The sequence below is a fragment of the Pristiophorus japonicus genome, chromosome 6 (assembly GCF_044704955.1).
Source record: "Pristiophorus japonicus isolate sPriJap1 chromosome 6, sPriJap1.hap1, whole genome shotgun sequence".
NCBI lineage: Eukaryota > Metazoa > Chordata > Chondrichthyes > Pristiophoridae > Pristiophorus > Pristiophorus japonicus.
In genome coordinates this window covers 212,626,735-212,648,767 of record NC_091982.1, presented here as the reverse complement: position 1 = coordinate 212,648,767, position 22,033 = coordinate 212,626,735, and the positions used below count along the sequence as shown (strand labels likewise).

At 45.1% G+C, this 22,033-nt stretch overlaps 1 protein-coding gene across 3 annotated transcripts in view; it reads left to right on the top strand.

Annotated features, from left to right (window-relative positions):
* Nucleotides 1–21,830, top strand: part of gfm1 (G elongation factor, mitochondrial 1) — a 101,211-nt gene extending 79,381 nt beyond the window's left edge. For all 3 annotated transcript variants that reach the window (XM_070883584.1, XM_070883585.1, XM_070883586.1), the window contains exons 14-18: nt 11,011–11,173; nt 13,222–13,366; nt 14,192–14,352; nt 19,534–19,587; nt 19,898–21,830. In XM_070883584.1, the coding sequence (XP_070739685.1) occupies nt 11,011–11,173; nt 13,222–13,366; nt 14,192–14,352; nt 19,534–19,587; nt 19,898–20,029 (655 nt within the window). In that variant the 3' untranslated portion in view covers nt 20,030–21,830. The remainder of the gene's footprint in view (nt 1–11,010; nt 11,174–13,221; nt 13,367–14,191; nt 14,353–19,533; nt 19,588–19,897) is intronic.
* Nucleotides 21,831–22,033: the final 203 nt, after the last annotated feature.

Here is a 22,033-nt window from a genome sequence, read left to right as displayed (position 1 = left end):
AAATTGAGCGTGCAGTGATCACAAGGCTGTAATCTGATAGATTCAGTGGACATTTTACCCCATGTATCCAACGCTCAACTAATGTATCTGAATCCTGAAATTCAATAGAAGGTTTAACTTTGTTTATCAGCTGATTGTATCTTATTATTGGGTATTGTGTCCCAACTCAGTGAGTGATAGAAGAATTAGCTTTCATTTAATCACTCTATATTGATCAAGAATCTTGCAGTTGATTATGTTACAACATGATTATTTAAATTACTCCCCAGATAAATTGAAATAAGTGGAGGTGAACTCGTTAAGAGGATCAGAAATTACATTGTTGGGTTGGAGCTCACGTTTTCTACTTGGAACCTGTTAGCACATGGATATACCAGTGGTCATGCACTGGAGCACTGTGCTTTTGATTTGGAATTCTGCATTTGATTGGTCACATTGGGGCTTCTCTTCAGATATAAACTTTATCTGAGCCAGATGCACAGCAATATTGTGAAGGAAATGGGGAAAACTTATTTAGGAGTAATTCTTGTATGGTTGAATTTATAATGAGAATTTCCAGATTGTATCCTAATCTTATCTCCAAATCAGCCGTGATGTGAGAGATCCATGTTTTCAGTTGTTTTCCTCTTTAGCCACTTGCCATTCCTTTCTCCCATTCTTTACCTGGTTTGCATGGAGTGTTGGACATGGTCTTATCAGAGAAAAGTGATTTATTTTAATAAAGCAGCAGGTCAGCAAGAAAGTGACATGAAGACTGCACCCGTGCACAGAAGTGCAAAGCATAACTCAACTACATTGATTGAAATGTACTGTTTACAAAGATTGCATCCCTCCTCTCTCTCAGTTGCTGTCTTTTGATGGGGTGTAGTTTCATGTGTGCTGATCACTCAAATACCACGTAGAAGTGATCATTTATCATGGATGAGCCCAGAAAGTGAGTGTCAGGTTATTTCACTGATAGTTATCGCAAACCGTATCTAGTACCTACTGTACTAGGCAGTGGCTTTTCATGTTAAGCTATGACATTGTCTCAACTACATGAATTTTTAAATGGAAACTGCTAACTTGCCAACATTGTTTACTACCAGAGCAACTTAGAAACTCTGGCATTGTTGGAGTGTGAGTAGTTCCCTGTTGATTACCACAGAACAGATTGTTGATTGTTTTATGGAAGCAAAAGAAAAAAAAAATGTAACAAAAATGGTCTGGACAAAGTTTGTTCCAGTTTAAGTCATCCATGATAAACATTTTGTAGATTATAGTTTACAGAAATTAATATCAGACAGTTCCTGGTGTTCTCGCTGCATTTTCCCAAATGCCAAGGAGTTCTTGCCTTCCATTTTACTGCTTGTAGCTAATGTTAATAGCCTGCCAAAAATTATACTGGTTACTCAAACTTCTCTGAGCCCTGTCGAACATAACATTCTCATGGCCTTTTGCAAAATGAAGACAAATATCTAATCAATGATTCCTGTGTTCTCAAATGTAAAAATCTGACCTAATTGATTATTGATTGATAAATACCTGCAATGCCAGAGCATGCCAGATTTTTTAAGATTAATTAACCAGAAGATCTATTTTATACTGAGTCTTTTTGGGACTAGCAGTATTTTTGATAGCAACGAAATGATGTAAGTTTATCACGTGTGTAACTGTTTTCCACAGTGACCTCATTAGGCAACTTCATGGCGCCAGTATTTCGTGCATGCACATTAGCCAATATATCGCAGCTCTGGAATAGCGAGGTCCATGGTGCAGCTGGTTTACAGGAAGACTATACTGTACTATGAAGACACTACTATGAAGTCAATACTTTGCACAATTACATGCAGGAGAGTAGTACAGCTGCCTCACTTTCTCAGGACCTGGCTGCAGGATAAAAACAGTTAAAGATGGTTCATCTTAAGCCTCAAATATTACCACTGTATAATCTTCAATAAAGAACAAATCCTGTTTTTTTTTAAATTCGTTTCTGGGATGTGGGTGTCACTGGCAAGGCCAGCATTTATTGCCCATCCATAATTGCCCTTGAGAAGGTCATGGTGAGCCGCCGCCTTGAACCACTGCAGTCCGTGTGGTGAAGGTAGTCCCACAGTACTGTTAGGGAGTTTCAGGATTTTGATCCAGCGACGATGAAGGAACGGCAATATATTTCCAAGTCAAGTCGGTGTGTAACTTGAAAGGGAACTTGGAGGTGATGGTGCTCCCAAGCACCTGCTGCCCTTGTTCATCTAGGTGCTAGAGGTCGTGGGTTTGGGAGGTGCTGCCGAAGAAGCCGTGCCAAATTGCTGCAGTGCACCCTGTAGATGATACACACTGTTGCCACAGTGCGCCAGTGGTGGACGGAGTGAATGTTTAAGGTGGTGGATGGGGTGCCAATCAAATGGGCTGCTTTGTCCTGGATGGTGTTGTGCTTCTTGTTGTTGTTGGAGCTGAACTCATCCAGGCAAGTGGAAAATATTCCATCACACTCCTGACTTGCGCCTTGTAGATGATGGAAAGGCTTTGGGGAGTCAGGAGGTGAGACACTCGCTGCAGAATACCCAGCCTCTGACCCGCTCTTTTTGCCACAGTAATTATGTGGCTGGTCCAATTAAGTTTCTGGTCAATGGTGAACCCCAGGATGTTGATGGTGGGGGATTCGGCAAAAGTAATGTCATAGAATATCAAGGGGAGGTGGTTAGATTCCCGCTTGTTGGAGATGGTCATTGCCTGGCACTTGTGTGTTGCGAATGTTATTTTGTTACTAACAAGTACATTATTGCAGGAGCATGAAATTCCTCCATCTATTCTTTCAATGGTGGTATTAAAAATAAACATTTAAAATAGTGGTACTTCCACAGTGCTGCGAGGGAGGAAGTTCCAGGATTTTGTCCCAGCGACGATGAAGGAACAGCGATATAGTTCCAAGTCAGGATGGTGTGTGACTTGGAGAGGAACTTGGAGGTGCTGGGGTTCTTATGCACCTGCTGCCCTTGTCCTTCTAGGTTGTAGAGGTTGCAGGTCGTGGAGGTGCTGCCAAAGAAGCCTTGGTGAGTTGCTGCAGTGCATCTTGTAGATGGTACAGACTGCAGCCATGGTGCACCGGTGGTGGAGGGAATGAATATTTAAGGTGGTGAATGGGGTGCCAATCAAGTGGGCTGGATGGTGTTGAGCTTATTGAGTGTTGTTGGAGTAGCACTCATCCAGGCAAGTGGAGAGTATTCCATCACACTCCTGACTTGTGCCTTGTAGATGGTGGAAAGCCTTTGGGGAGTCAGGAGGTGGATACTCGCCACAGATTACCCAGCCTCTGATCTGCTCTTGTTGCCACAGTATTTATACGGCTGGTCCAGTTAAGTTTCTGGTCAATGGTGACACCTCCCCCCCAGGATGTTGATGGTGGGGGATTCGGTGATGGTAATGGCATTGAATTTCATGGGCCGGTTGTTGTACTCTTGCTTTTTGCAGATAGTCGTTGCCTGGCACTTATGTGGTGTGAATGTTACTTGCCACTTATCAGCCCAAGCCTGAATGTCCAGGTCTTGCTGCATGAGGGCATGGACTGCTTCATTATCTGAGGAGTTACGAATGGCACTGAACACTGTGCAGTCATCAGCGAATGTCCCACTTCTGACCTAATGATGGAGGAAAGGTCATTGATGAAGCAGCTGAAGATGATTGAGCCCAGGACACTGCCCTGAGCATCTCCTGCAACGATGGCCTGGGGCTGTGATGATTACCCTCCAACCACCACAACCATTTTCCTTTGTGCGAGGTATGACTTCAACCAGTGGAGAGTTCCTCATGATTTCAGTTTTACTAGGGTGCCTTGATGCCATACTTGGTCAAATGCTGCCTTGATGTTGAGGGCAGTTACTCTCACCTCACTTCTGGAATTCAGCTCTTTTGTCCATATTTGGACTAAGGCTGTAATGAGGTCTGGAGCAGAGTGGCCCTGGTGGAACCCAAACTGAGAATCGGTGAGCAGGTTATTGGTGAGTAAGTGCCATTTAATAGCTCTGTTGACGACACCTTCCATCACTTTGCTGATGATGGAGAGAGTAGACTGATGGGGCAGTAATTGACCGGATTGGATTTGTCCTGCTTTTTGTGGACAGGACATACCTGGGCAGTTTTCCACATTGTTGGCTAGATGCCAGTGTTGTAGCTATACTGGAACTGCTTGGCTAGAGGCGCGGCGAATTCTGGAGCAAATGTCTTCAGCGCGACAGCTGGGGGTGTTGCCGAGGCCCATAGCCTTTGCTATATCCAGTGTGCTCAGCTGTTTCTTAATATCACGTGGAGTGAATCAAATTGGCTGAAGACTGGCTTCTGTGATGATGGGGATGTCTGGAGGAGGCCAATATGGATCATCCACTCAGTACTTCTGGCTGATGGTTGCAGCCATCTTTTGTCTTTTGCACTCATGCTGGGCTCCGACATCATTAAGGATGGGGATATTCATGGAACCTCCTTCTCCCGTTAGTTGTTTAATGGTCCACCACCATTTACGACTGGATGTGGCAGGAATGCAGATCTTTGATCTGATCTGTTGGTTGTGGGATCACTTTTAGCCCTATCTTATAGTATGCTGCTTCCACTTTTTAACATGCATGTAATCCTGTTTTGTGGTTTCCCCAAGTTGACACCTTATTTTTAGGTACGCCTGGTGCTGCTCCTGGCATGCTCTGCTACACTCCTTATTGAACCAGGGTTGGTGCCCTGGCTTGATTGTAATGGTAGAGTGAAGGATATGCCGGGCCATGAGATTACAGATTGTGGTGGAATACAATTCTGCTGCTGCTGATGGCCCACAGTGCCTCATGGATGCCCAGTTTTGAGCTGCTAGATCTGTTCTGAATTTATCCCATTTGGCACGGTGGTAGTGCCATACAGCACAATGGAGTGTGTCCTCCATGTGAAACATAGAAACATAGAAAATAGGTGCAGGAGTAGGCCATTCGGCCCTTCGAGCCTGCACCACCATTCAATATGATCATGGTTGATCATGCAACTTCAGTACCCCATTCCTGCTTTCTCTCCATACCCCTTGATCCCTTTAGCCGTAAGGGCCACATCTAACTCCCTTTTGAATATATCTAACGAACTGGCCTCAACAACTTTCTGTAGTAGAGAATTCCACAGGTTCACAATTCTCTGCGTGAAGAAGTTTCTCCTCATATTGGTCCTAAATGGCTTACCCTTTATCCTTGGACTGTGACCCCTGGTTCTGGACTTCCTCAACATCGGGAACATTCTTCCTGTATTTAACCTGTCTAATCCATCAGAATTTTATGTTTCTATGAGATCCCCTCTCATCTAAATTCCAGTGAATATAAGCCTAGTCGATCCAGTCTTTCCTCATATGTCAGTCCTGAAGACGGGACTTTGTCCCCATAGGACTGTGCGGTGGTCACTGCTGTCATGTACAGATGCATCTGCAACAGGTAGATTGGTGAAGGTGAGGTCAAGTAGTTTTTTTCCTCGTGTTGGCTCTCTGTTGCACGCTCAGTCGGGGGTCTGCCAGCTATGTCCTTCAGGACTCTGCCTGCTCGGTCAATGGTGGTGATACCGAGCCACTCTTGATGATGGAAATTGAAGTCCCCCACCCAGAGTACATTCTGCGCCCTTGCTTCTCAGTGCTTCATCCAAGTGGTGTTCAACATGGAGGAGTACTGATTCATCAGCTGAGTGAGGGCACTAGGTCATGGTCAGCAGGAAATTTCCTTGCCCATGTTTGACCTAATGCTATGAGACTTCATGGGGTCCAGAGTCAATGTTGAGGACTCCCAGGGCCACTCCCTCCCGAATGTATACCACTGTGTCGCCACCTCTGGTGGGACTGTCCTGCCACCCAGGGATGGTGATGGAGGAGTCTGGGACATTGGCTGAAAGATGCGATTCTGTGAGACATGTTGCTACACTAGCCTGTGGGACAGCTCTCCCAATTTTGTCACAAGCCCCCAGATGTTAGTGAAGAGGACTTTGCAGGGTTCATTGTGCCGTTGTCGTTGTCGTGTCCGTAGCCGGTGCCGGTGCCGAGGTCGATGCCGGATAGTCTGTCCGTTTTTTTTTTCTTATTGTTTCTCGTCGTGGTTTTTACAGCTGAGTGGCTTACTAGGCCATTTCAGAGAGCAGTTAAGAGTCAATCACATTGTGATGATGATGATGATATGGGTCTGGAATCACATATAGGCCAGACCAGGTAAGGACGGCAGATTTCCTTCCTTAAAGGACATTAGTGAACCAGATGAGTTTTTACGACAGTCCGGTAGTTACTTATACTAGCTTTTTATTCCAGATGTATTTAATGAACTGAATTCAAATTCCCCAGTTGCCGTGGTGGGATATGAACGCGTGTCTCTGGATCATTAGTCCAGGCCTCTGGATTGCTGGTCCAGTAACATAACTGTAGTGTCCTTAGATGCTCTAGCAATGACTCCACGAGACAGTGTGTTGTACTTGAACTGTAGTGACCTTAGTCCTTTATTTGTTAGTTCCAGAGTGAGGATCACATCTGGTGGCCTACCTTTTATACTAGGCCAGGCACATCTGTACAGGTAACCTACAAGTCTCCCACTGCTCTGCCCTTGTGATAAGTACCAACAGTAGCCATGTAGGATACATGACATCATTCCCCCCTGAGCCCTCAGTGCAAATCGCCTCTGCATTGACTGCTCTGGGCATAACTCTGGGCTTAGTTCTGTGTGGGCTCTGTCTGGTTGACCCTTGGCAGATCACTTCAACCTTGGGTGAGTAGTTGGTGCAGTAGCGTGCTGGTGGTTGCTATTTGTGTGTGTGTGTGTGTGTGTCCCTGACCACTCCATTCCCCCCCCGCCCCCCACATCGATTATGGCGGGGGCTCCTGACATTCATGTACTTTCAAGTTCAGGTAAGTGGGTTTTGCATTTTTTTTTTGTGTGGTTCCGTGGTGCGACAAGTACGTTAGATGCCTTATCGATGCAGTGACCAGTGCGTGAGGACAAGCTAGTTCCGGAGCTGCTGGGTTGTGTCCCTGTAGTCTGGTGGCGGCTCAGTGCCCAATGCTGGCAGGGGGAACCCGATTGGCTCACATGGCCTGCTCTCGGGGCTGTTGCCATGGTCCCTAGCGTCGGGACAGTTCACAAATGCCTGTGACCTCCCTGTCCTTTCTTTGCTCCCCGAGGGGCTGTCATCAAGTAGTGCACAGGGAACTGTTGACTCGCTGGCCTGAGCGTCATTTGGTTTGGGATCCTGGCTGGTGCCTGTTTCCTTTGGGGGAACAGTGGCGGGTGACCCTACATCTAGGGGTATGGCCTTGGTGGCGGTGGGGTCTGGGGACTGCGCCTTAGTACAGTCTGCTCCTTCAGGCTCGTGGCAGTTGGTGCCATCGGTTGCCTGAGAGGTGGAGCCGATCCGGGGCATGGTATCGATATCGGTGCCGTTGCCCTGCTGAGGTCGCTTGCTCTGCAGCTCGTGTGTGTTGGCTGCTTGTGGCCCCACTCCATGGTGCATGACTGATCCCCGGGACGCAGGCTACAGCATTGGGTAGCTCGCTGGACCTGTGTGCACCCGATGGGTGTCTGCCCGCTACATTGATTGCGTACAGTAGAAATCCTGCATCGCACAACTTTTCCTTACTTATGATGGACACTCTGTGGGTCCGATCGCAATCGAGCGACTTTTCCTCATTGGTTGCATGTGCACAGTTCAGATCATACATTTTACATGATCAGTTACACATTTTGTCTCTGACTTACAGCTGCTGTTACATTGCTTGAATGTGTGGAACTGTCACTTTAATTGTAGTGGGTTGCAGGCCTCTTTTAAGAGAGCCTTGCTATCTTTACCCCAATCCGCTTCTCCGTTTGATGCCACGTGTTGCTCCATCAGCACTGCACCTCGTGGTCTGGCTGTGGCCATATTTGTCTTCAGCGCATCACCTCGTGGTTTGGGCGCCATCTTTCCTTCATCCACGATGTCAACTGCGGTGATCCTCTTCTCTCTCGGGTTCTGCCTCCGAAGTTGGGAAGTCGCTTCTGGATCTGATTTTCTTCCTCCAGAGTCCTGCCACTGGAGTCTGGAAGGTGCGTTTGGGTCGTCTCCGTTGGAGCATCTCCACGCAGTCGTGCTGAGCGGTCTGTGTCTCAGGTGCTGTGCTGGTCTGCTCTCCGGTGCCGGGTCCACCCTCAGGTGAGGGCTTGCTTTGCCTCTTTAGCGCAGAGGGCTTCGATCGCTGGAGGGGTGAAGTCTTCCCAATTCCAATGGATCTTCTCCATCCACCTTCTACCGAGCAGCGTTGGTCCATCACCTGCAACAATCCACAGAGGTAACTTGTGCACCGGGCCATCATGGAGTACCTTTACATTCACACTACCAACGACTGGGATAATTTCATTGGTGTAGGTGCGCAGCTTTGCCTGAAGCGGGACCAATTCGGGTCATTCAGCCGGATTGTCCCATAGCCTCTCAAAGGCTCCGTGATTCATCACTGACTGGCTCGCCCCTGTGTCCACTTCCATGAAGACTGGAACTCCCTCTGTCTCGACTTCCATCTTCAGCGGGGAACACTCGGTGGTGCAAGTAAACATGCTGTGTACCTCCCCATGGGACTGGGCTGCCTCTCTGCACTATCGATTCATAATCCATGCTGGATTCATGGCCATCTGCAGACTAGTCATCGACACTGAGTCATATTTCTCTTACACATTCGCTGGAGGTGGCCCTTTGTGCTGCAGCCTTTGCATACATAGTCTTTAAAAAGGCACTGGTGAGCCCTGTGATTCCCTCTGCAACGCCAGCATGGTGCTACTCGATTAGCCCCCTCGGCGGACTCTGAATTAAGGGATTCGCGGGGGGCGTCTTGTTCTCGCTTCCCTGAGAGGGTTCGCGCTCTACAGTCCAGCCTCTATAAACGGTGCCACGCTGTGCACAGTACCTGTCGAGTTTGAGTCCTGAGGGTGAGACATCTGCCTAGAGCCGCAGGTCGAGGTCATGAATGACTGGCTGATAGATGGCCTTCTGCAGTGTGACTGTGGTATCCACCGACAGTAGCTTGTGAAGAAGGTCCTCATGGCCGATTCCAATGACAAAAATGTCCCGCAGCGCTTTGTTGAGGTGGGTGCCAAACTCGCACTGTGCCGCCAGCCTCCTGAGGTCTGCGGCATACTTTGCGATTTCCTGGCCTTTGGGCCATCGGTGGGTATAGAACCGGTGTCTGGCTGTGAGGATGCTCTCCTTGGGCTTGAGTTGCTCCTGGATCAGGGTTACGAGCTCCTTGTACGACTTGGTCGTTGTCTTCGCTGGTGCCAGCAAGTCCCTGATGAGGCCATAGACGGGCCCACAACTGGTTAGCAGGATAGCACGGCGCTTATCAGCCAGTGTGGCTGGGTCGTTTGCTGTGAAGAAATGTTCTAGCCTCTCCACAAAGGCATCCCAATCATCACCATCGGCGAACTGCTGCAACATACCAAGGGTAGCCATTTCTGCATGAAAGAGATTGGTGTGCAAAATTAAAGCACATGGTATTGGGGGTAATGTACTGACGTGGGTAGAGAACTGGTTGGCAGACAGGAAGCAGAAAGTCGAGATAAATGGGTCCTTTTCAGAATGGCAGGCAGTGACTAGTGTGGTGCCGCAGGGCTCAGTGCTGGGACCCCAGCTATTTACAATATACATTAATGATTTGGCTGAAGGAATTGAGTGTAATATCTCCAAGTTTGCAGATGACATTAAGCTGGGTGGCGGTGTGAGCTGTGAGGAGGACGCTAAGAGGCTGCAGGGTGACTTGAACAGGTTAGGTGAGTGGGCAAATGCATGGCAGATGCTGTATAATGTGGATAAATGTGAGGTTATCCACTTTGGTGGCAAAAACACGAAGACAGAATATTATCTAAATGGTGACAGATTAGAAAAAGGGGAGGTGCAACGGGACCTGGGTGTCATGGTACATCAGTCATTGAAAGTTGGCATGCAGGTACAGCAGGCAGTGAAGAAGACAAATGGTATGTTGGCCTTCATAGCTAAGGGATTTGAGTATAGGAGCAGGGAGGTCTTACTGCAGTTGTACAGAGCCTTGGTGAGGCCTCACCTGGAATAGTATGTTGTTTTGGTCTCCTAATCTGAGGAAGGACGTTCTTGCTTTTGAGGGAGTGCAGCGAAGGTTCACCAGACTGATTCCCGGGATGGCAGGACTGACCTATGAAGAGAGACTGGATAGACTGGGCCTGTATTCACTGGAGTTTAGAAGGATGAGAGGGGATCTCATAGAAACATATAAAATTCTGACGGGACTGGACAGGTTAGATGCAGGAAGAATGTTCCCGATGTTAGGGAAGTCCAGAACCAGGGGACATAGTCTAAGGATAAGGGGTAAGCCATTTAGGACTGAGATGAGGAGAAACTTCTTCACTGAGTTGTTAACCTGTGGAATTTCCTACCGCAGAGTGTTGTTGATGCCAGTTCATTGGATATATTCAAGAGGGAGTTGGATGTGGCCCTTACGGCTAAAGGGATCAAGGGGTATGGAGAGAAAGCAGGAAAGGAGTACTGAGGTGAATGATCAGCCATGATCTTATTGAATGGTGGTGCAGGCTCGAAGGGCCGAATGGCCTACTCCTGCACCTATTTTCTATGTTTCTATGTAATCTCGTCGCCTTGTGTCCTTAGATGCTCTATTAATGACTCCACGAGACAGTGTGTTGTACGTGAACTGTAGTGACCTTAGTCCTTTATTAGTTAACTGCAGAGTGAGGATCACACCTGGTGACCTACCTTTTATACTCGGCCAGGCACACCTATACAGGTAACCTATGAGTCCCCATTGCTGTGCCCTCTGGTGGCACACCTTGTGATAGTACCAACAGTAGCCATGTAGGATACATGACCATAATCACTATGCTACTGTTTCCAGTATTTGCACCTATCTCACAATAGGTAACGTAACCATGTTATATAATCTTTTTTTTCAAAAAAGAAGAAAAATAATTTTACATTTAGATTACATACAGAATTATTTTTCAACTTGTATTTTTTCAATCTTTTTTCCAGCTTTGAATTTACTCACAAGAAGCAGTCTGGTGGCGCAGGCCAGTATGGCAAGGTTATTGGTTTATTAGAACCTCTGGAGCCTGAAAACTACACTAAGTTAGAGTTTGCTGACAGAACTATTGGAACAAATGTACCAAAGCAGTTTATACCAGCCATTGAGAAGGTAATGAATCTGATTATCTCCTTATCTCACCCCCATTTCCTCCATCTTGTATTGACTTGTTTTTTCTTGCTTTGCCTCAAGCAATATTTTCAAGTACCTTGATTATTGTACTTGGAAACTTTGGTTTAAAGTGGGGAGGGGGGGGGGGGGGAATTAAAATGTGAACATTTTATAATTTTTTGAAGAAAAATTGAATCAGAATAATTGCTACGTACATGGCACTGCCACAAAACTAAACTTGTGAAGTTTGTTGATAAAACATGGAGAAAGCCTGTCCTCAACTGCATCTTAGCAGAAAAATGAAGACTATAATTATCTAAATCTGGGATAGAACACATGACCTGTATGGCACTAAAAATATTAGCTGGGTAAAACCAAAATAATAAATCGCATTCAATGTTTTAGCTTATACATAGTTGTAATTTAGGGATAAGTTAGGGGATACGGTCATGCAATCACTTACCAAACTCTTCTTTCCGAACTGAGTGTTCAAATCCACCCAAATTGGTGGAATGAGAATCCAGTGGTCTGCATCCACAGTCTATAAAGGTATTGAGTAAAATAAGTGTGGGGATTGTCAACCCAATTCCTAACAAAAACAAAAACAAAGCTTTTCATTTATTACTAAATTGGCATTGTTGCTCAAACTGATGTGGGAAATGGAAAAAATTCATACTGATGTAGATAGACCTGGTACCCTTCAGAGGGTTGTTACATTAATGGAGGGAACATTACCCTTAAGCTAATCTGCCCTGGGTGAGCCATATTTTGTGATGAAGCATGAAAAGTGAAAAAGTATCTTATTCCTCAGTTGTCTTCTTTCATATGGTAGTAGCAAATCAAATCAAACGTCAATATCCAAGTTGGATATCCAGGCCAAAGCTTCCAGTATAACAGCGTGGCTATCTTGTAGGCTGCTTGCAAATTTCCTCTTGAGGGCAGTGCTCAATGATGTGCTCCAGGGTCCGATTAGGAGCTCCACAGTCGCATGACAGGGATGCTTTAATATTTCATCTATGGAGAAGGTGGCAGCATCGACCATTCCTTAGTACTCTTTTCTTTGAGTGTATAATATGTACGTAGGTTAATAAAATGTATATAATCTTTTATATTTAGTCTTTAATCCAAAAGTCCACTTCATTGAGAAAGATTGAAAAGGCATAGCTTGTAGTTCATTAACTTGGGTGCCTGAATGCCAATGCCTTGCTTGGCAACATCAACCCATCCTCAGCTCAGAATGACACTAAATGCAATTAACCATTTTATTTGTTCTCTCTTCATCCCCGCTGGTAAGAAAGTAAGAAATAGTTGTATTACAGAAAGCAATCCATGGCTTGGAGCTCATTTAAGGCAGTAATGTATCTCGGGGATGAGATGACATCAAGAACCCACTGGAGCTGTCTTTTTGCAGGTTTTGACATCATCTCAACCCCTGATGTGTTGGAATCTTTTAACCATTGCAAGCCACTGCTTTTGAGATTATAATGCCGATTGTAAATTGTAAATTATTTGTTAAAAATTATAAAACAAATAGTCTGCGGTGTAGAAATTGTGGATTTTTTTTAATTGTTCAGCAATTATATGGTTAGAAGGAATATGGTTACAGTTTTGTCATAATCAGTATATCTAACTGTTTTATTCTGGGCCTGTATTAGTTACAGAACATCTATTGAACTGGTTTTTTTAAACGAACTTTTTCATATTTTGCCACCTTTATTTAACTTTTACTATTTTTAATGTGACACTAAGGCTGATTATAATGCCTACGTAGTTTCATTGGCTGAGATCTGATGTTTCAGCACAGGAAAGGGACTGACTGAGACTTTTTGATCTATATGGCTCCAAAGAAGCTCCTTATTAAATTATTTTTATAAATTTAAAGGGAAATATAAAATATTCAGGTTCAAAGACAAATTAAGCCTATTCTCATAGTCTCCCAAGTCTGAGCCTTGTTTTTTGATTCAATTCTATTCTGTTTGAAGCTTCAGTCATACAATCAAAAACATGTGGTAAATGTCATAACAACGTGCGGTGTGTTATTTTGGCAGGGATTTCTTGAAGCTTGTGAAAAGGGTCCTCTTACAGCTCACAAAATCTCTGGGGTACGATTTGTATTGGAAGATGGTGCTCATCACATGGTGGATTCCAATGAAATTTCTTTCATCAGAGCTGGAGAGGGTGCTGTCAAACAGGGTTTGTAAAGCTAATAGAAAACAGAAATACAAAATACTAACGATGAATATTCTCAATTCCCTCCCCACCTCCTTAGAAAATAATGTGTTAATGGAGCTTTTGTGCAACTCTTTTTTTAATCAAATTTATTAAAAACCTTTATGCTTCTGGACAACAGATGTTTGTTGAAACAAAAATACGTGATTTCCTTTCAGCTGACACTGATTTAGTTTTGAAGATTGTCATACTGGGCCTGTATGTATTTATGTCCATGTGGAGAATTGGAATCCTGATAACTTCCAAACTATACATTGGACTTTCTATCAAACAAATCCCACAAATGGCTTTCCTAGATCCTTTTCACAATGGGAAGTATATGTGCTTTTGTAGATGGAAGATTATTTGCAATGAAAAATGCCATTTCATTACAAAAATCATTTTTATTTTAATTTCCTATTTTATATAATATGTTGCAAATTATGACTTTCACTCCAGTTGCATGTATGTAATGTTTATGTACAAATTGTGAAAATAATGTTTTGCCACATGGCAGGAGAAAATCAACTTGTTCACTCCTCGCGAGTATGTAATCTCCTGGGAGAAGCAAAAACCCAGGACCAATAGGGGTGTAAAGAATCTGGAAAATTTTTCTTCAAGTCCCCCCCCCTCAGGCAATCAAAACTAGTTCAGGAGATCGCATTATCCATGCACACATTAACTGAAAATGCACTTGCCTTGTATGTGATGTGTCAGGCAAGAACCGATCCACATCCCTCCTTGAAGTTTTAAATAAACAAGTATTTCACAGAAATTATTACTTACTTTCTATTTGTTTCCATTGTTCAGCTATGGAGAAGACCGGTGTGGTTATTCTGGAGCCCATTATGTCAGTGGAGGTTGTGGCACCAAATGAATTTCAGGGAACTGTAATTGCTGGAGTTAATCGTCGACATGGTGTTATCACTGGCCAGGATGGAGCAGAGGGATACTTTACACTTTATGCTGATGTATGTATAATGCATTGCCTGGTTTATTTTATAGAAAGTTGCTGATATCACTATTGTGTAACCATGGTGACATTTTTCCCAAGTAAAATAATGGGACTAAAGGTGGACAAGTCCCCTGGCCTGATGGCCTGCATCCTAGGGTCTTAAAAGAAGTGGCTGCAGAGGTAGTGGATGCATTGGTTATAATCTACTGAAATTCCCTGGATTCTGGGGAGGTCCCAACAGATTAGAAAATCGCAAATATAACGATTATTTAAAAAAGGAGGCATACAGAAAGCAGGAAACTATAGACCATTTAGCCTAACATCTGTCATTGGGAAAATGCTGGAGTCCATTATTAAGGAAGCAGTAGCAGGACATTTGGAAAAGCATAATTTAGTCAAGCAGAGTCAGCATGGTTTTATGAAAGGGAAATCATGTTTTGAAACATTTTCTGGAGTTCTTTGAGGATGTAACGAGCAGAGTGGATAAGGGGGAACCAGTGGATGTGGTGTATTTGGATTTCCAGAAGGCATTCGATAAGGTGCCACATAGAAGGTCACTGCACAAGATGAAAGTTCACTGGATTGGGAGTAATATATTAGCATGGATAGAGGATTGGCTAACGAACAAAAAACAGTGAGTCGGGATAAAAGGGTCATTTTATGGTTGGCAAACAGTAACTAGTGGGGTGCCACAGGGATCTGTGCTGGGGCCTCAACTATTTAAAATCTATATTAATGACTTGGATGAAGGGACCGAGTGTAATGTAGCCAAGTTTGCTGATGATACAAAGATGGATGGGAAAGCAAGTTGTGAGGAGGACACAAAAACTCTGCAAAGAGATATAGACAGGCTAAGTGAGTGGGCAAAAATTTGGCAGATGGAGTATAATGTGGGCAAGTGTGAGGTTATCCACTTTGGCAGAAAAAATAAAAAAGCAAATTATTATTTAAATGGGATACAAATTACAAAGTACTGCAATGCAGAGGGACTTGGGGGTCGTTGTGCATGAAACACAAAAGGTTAGTATGCAGGTACAGCAAATAATCAGGAAGGCAAATGGAATGTTGGCCTTTATTGCAAGGGGGATAGAGTATAAAAACAGAGAAGTCCTACTGCAACTATTCAGGGTATTGACGAGACCACACCGAGCGTACTGCATACAATTTTGGTCTCTGTATTTAAGGAGGGATTTACTTGCATTGGAGGCAGTTCAAAGAAGGTTGATTCCTGAGTTAAAGGGGTTGACTTCTGAAGAAAGGTTGGGCCTGTACTCACTGGAGTTCAGAAGAATGAGAGGTGAACTTATTGAGACATATAAGATAATGAGGGGCTTGACAAGGTAGATGCAGAGAGGATGTTTCCACTCATGGGGGAATCTAGAACTATACTTTTAAGCCCATTTAAAACTGAGATGAGAAGAAATTTCTTCTGAGGGTTGTAAATCTCTGGAATTTTCTGCCCAAGAGCCGTGGAGGCTGGGTCATTAAATATATTTAAAGCGGAGATAGACGGATTTTTGCGAGATAAGGGAGTAAAGGGTTTTGGGGAGCGGGCAGGGAAGTGGAGCTGTCCCATGATCAGATTAACCATGATATTGAATGGCAGAGCAGGCTCGAGGGGCCAAATGGCCGACTCCTGCTCCTATTTGTTGTGTTATAATGTAGATACTTACTTGTTTTATTAGTCTATTCACTGTACATTAGTGACTTTATGCTTGCAAAACTATTTCCAAGAAATAATGGTTCAGTCGAAGATACTACTTTTGGAGAACGGAAAGGTAAAACATTTCTGTTTGTACTGGCAGCATTAGCATTCTCTGATCATGCGAAGCACAGGATGAATGATATCAGTGCCCCTCCTGTATTCCAAAAAATAATAAATAATTAAAAATACTGCCCTGTAGGTTTTGGAATATTTTAATCCTATTTGAAGGATGGGTTTTATTCATTCCTTGCTTGTGTCTATTTCTATGGGCCCAAGTTTCGAGCCGCGCCTAAAACGGCGCAGCCCGGACCTGGACGGCAGTTTTTCGTGCAACAAAGTGCGCCTAAAAAAAAAACTCACCTATTCTCCGGCTCCCTGCAGGTCCTCTAGAGCTGGGCGCGGCACAGCATGAGCTGTGGGGGGCGGAGCCAGGTTCCTGCGCTGAAAAGAGTGCTGGGACCTCTGCACAGGCATGGGCGCACATGTGCAGTAGCTCCAGGCGTCCAAAACTGTGGGAGGGGCCCAAAGCACGCAGCCCCGAGCCCTGGCCGAATGGCCTCACTGGGGCTGCGTGGATAAGGCTCACCTCCCACCCGACCAGACCCGACCCGACTTGACTCCCGCTCCCCAGACCGGACCTGACACGATCTCCGCTCACCCCTTCCCCCCCACCCCGGCCGTTCAGCCTCCTTCCCTCCCTCCCCTGTCCTTCCCTCCCTCCCCTCTCCCTCTCCTTCCTCCCTCCCCTCTCCTTCCTCTCTCCCTCCCCTCTCCTTCCTCTCTCCCTCCCCACTCCTTCCTCCCTCCCTCCCCTCTCCTTCCTCCCTCCCTCCCCTCTCCTTCCTCCCTCCCTCCCCTCTCCTTCCTCCCTCCCTCCCCTCTCCTTCCTCCCTCCCTCCCCTCTCCTTCCTCCCTCCCTCCCCTCTCCTTCCTCCCTCCCTCCCCTCTCCTTTCTCCTTCCCACCCTCCTCCTCTCTCCTCCCTCCTCACTCCTCCCCTCACTCCTCCCCTCACTCCTCCCCTCACTCCTCCCCTCACTCCTCCCCTCACTCCTCCCCTCACTCCTCCCCTCACTCCTCCCCTCACTCCTCCCCCTCACTCCTCCCCCTCACTCCTCCCCCTCACTCCTCCCCCTCACTCCTCCCCCTCACTCCTCCCCCTCACTCCTCCCCCTCACTCCTCCCCCTCACTCCTCCCCCTCACTCCTTCCCCTCACTCCTTCCCCTCCCACCCTCCCTTCTTCCCCTCCCACCCTCCCTTCTTCCCCTCCCTCCCTCCCTTCTTCCCCTCCCTCCCTCCCTTCTTCCCCTCCCTCCCTCCCTCCCTCCCTTCTCCCACCCTCCCTTCTTCCCCTCCCACCCTCCCTTCTTCCCCTCCCTCCCTCCCTCCCTTCTTCCCCTCCCTCCCTCCCTCCCTCCCTTCTCCCTCCCTTCTCCCACCCTCCCTTCTTCCCCTCCCACCCTCCCTTCTTCCCCTCCCTCCCTCCCTTCTTCCCCCCCTCCCTCCCTTCTTCCCCCCCCTCCCTCCCTCCCTCCCTCCCTTCTTCCTCCCTTCTCCCACCCTCCCTTCTTCCTCTCCCACCCTCCCTTCTTCCTCTCCCACCCTCCCTTCTTCCTCTCCCACCCTCCCTTCTTCCCCTCCCACCCTCCCTTCTTCCCCTCCCACCCTCCCTTCTTCCCTTCTTCTCCACACCCACCCCCCTTCTTCCCCACACCCACCCTCCCTTCTTCCCCACACCCACCCTCCCTTCTTCCCCACACCCACCCTCCCTTCTTCCCCACACCCACCCTCCCTTCTTCCCCACACCCACCCTCCCTCCCTTCTTCCCCACACCCACCCTCCCTCCCTTCTTCCCCACACCCACCCACCCTCCCATCTTCCCCACACCCACCCACCCTTCTTCCCCCCCCCCCCAACCCACCCTCCCTTCTTCCCACCCACCCCACCCACCCTCCCTTCTCCCCCCCCCCCCCACCCACCCTCCCTTCTCCCCCCCCCCCCACCCACCCTCCCTTCTCCCCCCCCCCACCCACCCTCCCTTCTTCCCCCCCCCCACCCACCCACCCTCCCTTCTTCCCCCCCCCACCCTCCCTTCTTCCCCCCCCCCCCACCCACCCTCCCTTCTTCTCCCTCCCCGCCTCCCACCCACCCTCCCTTCTTCTCCCTCCCCGCCTCCCACCCACCCTCCCTTCTTCTCCCTCCCCGCCTCCCACCCACCCTCCCTTCTTCTCCCTCCCCGCCTCCCTTCTCCCCCCCTTCTTCTTCCCCCCCCGCCCTTCTCCCCTCTCCCCTTCTCCCCCATTTTCCCACCTCCTCTCCTCTTCCCCCCCCTCCCCCTTTTTCCTCTCCTACCACCTCCCTCCTTCCTCCCCCTCTTTTCCCCCCCCCAACCCCCCTTCTCTCCCTCCCCCCGCTGCCAGAAACACAGACACTGACAGACAGAGAGTGAGAGACACACTGGGGGGGCTGTTCCAGCACACTGTTGGAGGATTCCCGGTGCTGCCGTCGGTAATTAGAAAATGTTTTATTTATTGATTTTTAAAAATTTTATTTTTTATTAATTTTTGTTGATTTATTGATGTATTTATCATTTATTATTGATGATGGCTCTTTATTTGTAAAACTGAAGTGTTTAATGTTTGTAAACTTCCCTTTAAATTCCTCCCCCCCCCCCCCCCCCCCCCATTCCCTACACCTGATTTGTAACCTACGCCTGATTTTCTAAGTGTAGACAAAGTTTTTCTGAGCGTACAAAAATCTACACTTACTCCATTCTGAGTTAGTTTGGAGTATGTTTTCACTGACTAAACTTGCAAACAGGCCCCCTTTTGAAAAAAAAAAATCTGTTCCAAACTGAAACTGTTCTAACTGACTAGAACTGGAGCAAACTAAATGCCGAGAATTGCAATTTCTAAGATACTCCATTCTAAACCAGTTGCTCCAAAAAAAACAGGAGCAACTCAGGCCGAAACTTGGCCCCAAACTGAGGGGAATTTACTTGTTTGAGCAAACAACGGAACGTGTGAATGGACATGGACTGAATAGAATAGTTTCCACCTTATGTTCTATTCACCTTTAGTGACAATTGATGGAAAAGCTCTGATGGCAGTCTCTAGTGTTGAGGCTAAGCTTTGTTTTTGTTTTAGTAATAAGAAGTTCTGATGGAAATTTTGTATGCGGTATTTCGCTGTTGTGGTAGAATGCAAATTAATTCCACTCGATACCAATAGGTCTGATATCCCAGTGCTAAATTCTATAATAATATTCACAGGATAGCTTTATGATTGTGTTGTCACAAATATCTGTTTATTATTAGATATATTCCTTGTCAGAATTGTTCCTTTCTACCAGTTTTTGTGGTTTGCTTTGCTTTTGTCAAGTTATGAAATCGCTAATCCTTAACTGAATGAGGGGAAACAAATTGACATGAAGGGCCAGTTATTGTCAATACAGGCATCATGTAAGACTTGAAAAATGATTGTTCTTTTGCAGGTACCACTGAATGACATGTTTGGATATGCCACAGAACTGCGGTCGTGCACAGAGGTATATCACCAAGCATTTAAAAGTGCCTAATGTTTACCTGGCTTTCAATTTCATCTCTTTCTCCCCTGAGGCTACTCATTCTCTTTTCCTAAAATAAATACTTGCTGTAGCATTAAGAATGTAGGAGGCTGAAGATTAGTTATTAGTGATAAATAAATCTTTTAGACTTCATTTTGTACTTTAATTCTTAATTTTTCATCATTATATAATCAAATGTACTAAGCCTTTGACATGATTAGAATTAAATGGGTGAACATTTTAAAGGGTGTTTAGCAAGCTTTGTTATAACCTTTTTAACTATGTTTTCCAGGGTAAAGGTGAATACACTATGGACTACAGCAGATACCAGCCATGTCTGCCCAGTGTACAGGAAGAGCTGGTCAATAAATACCTCGAAGCAACCGGTCAACTGCCAGTTAAAAAGGGAAAAGCCAAGAACTAAATGTCATCTCATCAGTTGCTTTTTCAAGGTGTTGCCATCACTTTACACAGCTTGATAACTGTTTCTAGAACACAAATGCACTGGTGCCTCTGTTGGAAGTGTTTTTGTTGGTGACACCGACACACAAGAGTTCCTTAAGATTGTTCCTTTGACAAGACATCAATCGCTTCTTCATCTACATCTCATGAACTGGCAGAACACAATGTTACTTTGCATTTATCAAACTGTTATCTTATTTTGAAGCAGTCTGATTATCACAAGGTTATATTTTGATGTTTATTTCTTCCTACTGTAGCTCTGAAAACAGCTGATTTTTTTAATGATTATCACAGAAGGAAATTAGCTTATGCCCTTTTGAAAAGAGTATGTTGTCTGGTAATGTTGATTTCAAAAATTGTCGAATGAATAACTGAGAGAAATGTTTTCAGTTTTGTTAAGATAAACAAACTCATCATTGTCCCCATTGTGCATTTTTCCTGATCCACGCATCATCTGTTGAGGTGCAAAATCTTGATCCAAAGCATAAAATTTCCCCCTATATTTTAATTCTGAGTACAGCAATTATTAACAGTTAAATTTCACTTGGATCCAGCATTGCATTTTAGAAATCTGATTAATTTTGTCTTTATATTTCTGTTAATTTAAAGGATTACTACATTCATCTACAAAAGAGAGTTTGGGAAACTTTACTATTTTTGAGGAGGGAGAAGAGTTATGTTTTGGTATGATGATGTCATGTGCCAGTTATAGAATGCTGTTATTTATTTAGATTATTTACCACTTTCTGCTTTAACCAACAAAAAAGTTTCCTGAACAGTTTTTCATAAAGACTGTGCCCTTTTAAATATGCTGTCATATAAAAGTGAGATATTTTTATCTGGCATTGATGATCCAAGCTTCTCAAAGTGAACAGTGTCCCTGTGCTTTTGCCTTTGGAAACTGAGAAAATCTATATAAAATGTAGACCTTTTGGATTTACTGGCAATGTAGATCCAATGATGAAACTAGAAGGAAGAATGACGTAGATGGTGAACTTTGTGTTTCTTAAATAATAACTTTTATTTATATAGCACCTTTAACATAGTGAAACATCACAAGATGCTTCACACCAGTCTTGCAACACGTTAGATATTGACAAGGGAGGGAAAGAAAGAAAAGGTGGGAGAAGGAAGTGTAAAAGGCTCGGGTCTGAAGGTTGAAATGAAAAGGTTTTTTTGTTTGTGATTATTCCCTTTGATTACCAAAAGGTCTTTGTTTCTTGCAAGCTGTTTATTGCCTACTCTGCCTGCTCCATGTACTGCCCACTAGTTGAAGTGCACAGATGGCCTGTTTTCCAATCTCCTACCACTGCTATTTTGTCCCTGCTCCTGAAACTCAATATAATAGGAAACACTGGCATGGCATATTGGTGCATTAGGAGGCATTGAGTTATGTCTTGATGGTCTCAGCAGCTTAATAAATCACCCACTCTGTTATATCTGCAGAAATTGTTTCCATTCCATTTGTACATTTGAATTCTATAAATGAATGGCCTCCCTCTGTGATGTACTATCTGATTCTATATCTTCTTTTGAGGTAAAATGGCGAGAAAACTAAAACATTTTTGATTTTTGTTTTGAGAGTATGCTCTATACTAAATATTTTAAGTTCAGTATATTAAGAAAGCGCTCTTTTCTTTGAACACATTTTTACTTTGCACTGAATAGTATTGTTAGATGTCCCTTGTATTTACTGAATTTGCTTTCCTCTATTTAAACCCGAAATATTTGCAGTTTAAAAATTATAAATGTTGAACTCTATTGGAGCAAATATTTTTCGTGTTTACTTTCTCATTTATATTAAAACCTTAAATATTTTCTAAAAATGGCTCTATATGTTGAACATTCCTGCAGAACAACAAGATTTCACTGTGATGGTAGAAAAAGCTGAGAGACCATTTGGGGGAAAAGTGCCAGAACTGCACAAAGGCAGAAAGGTTTTGTATTCAGTCAAATGCCCACTTGT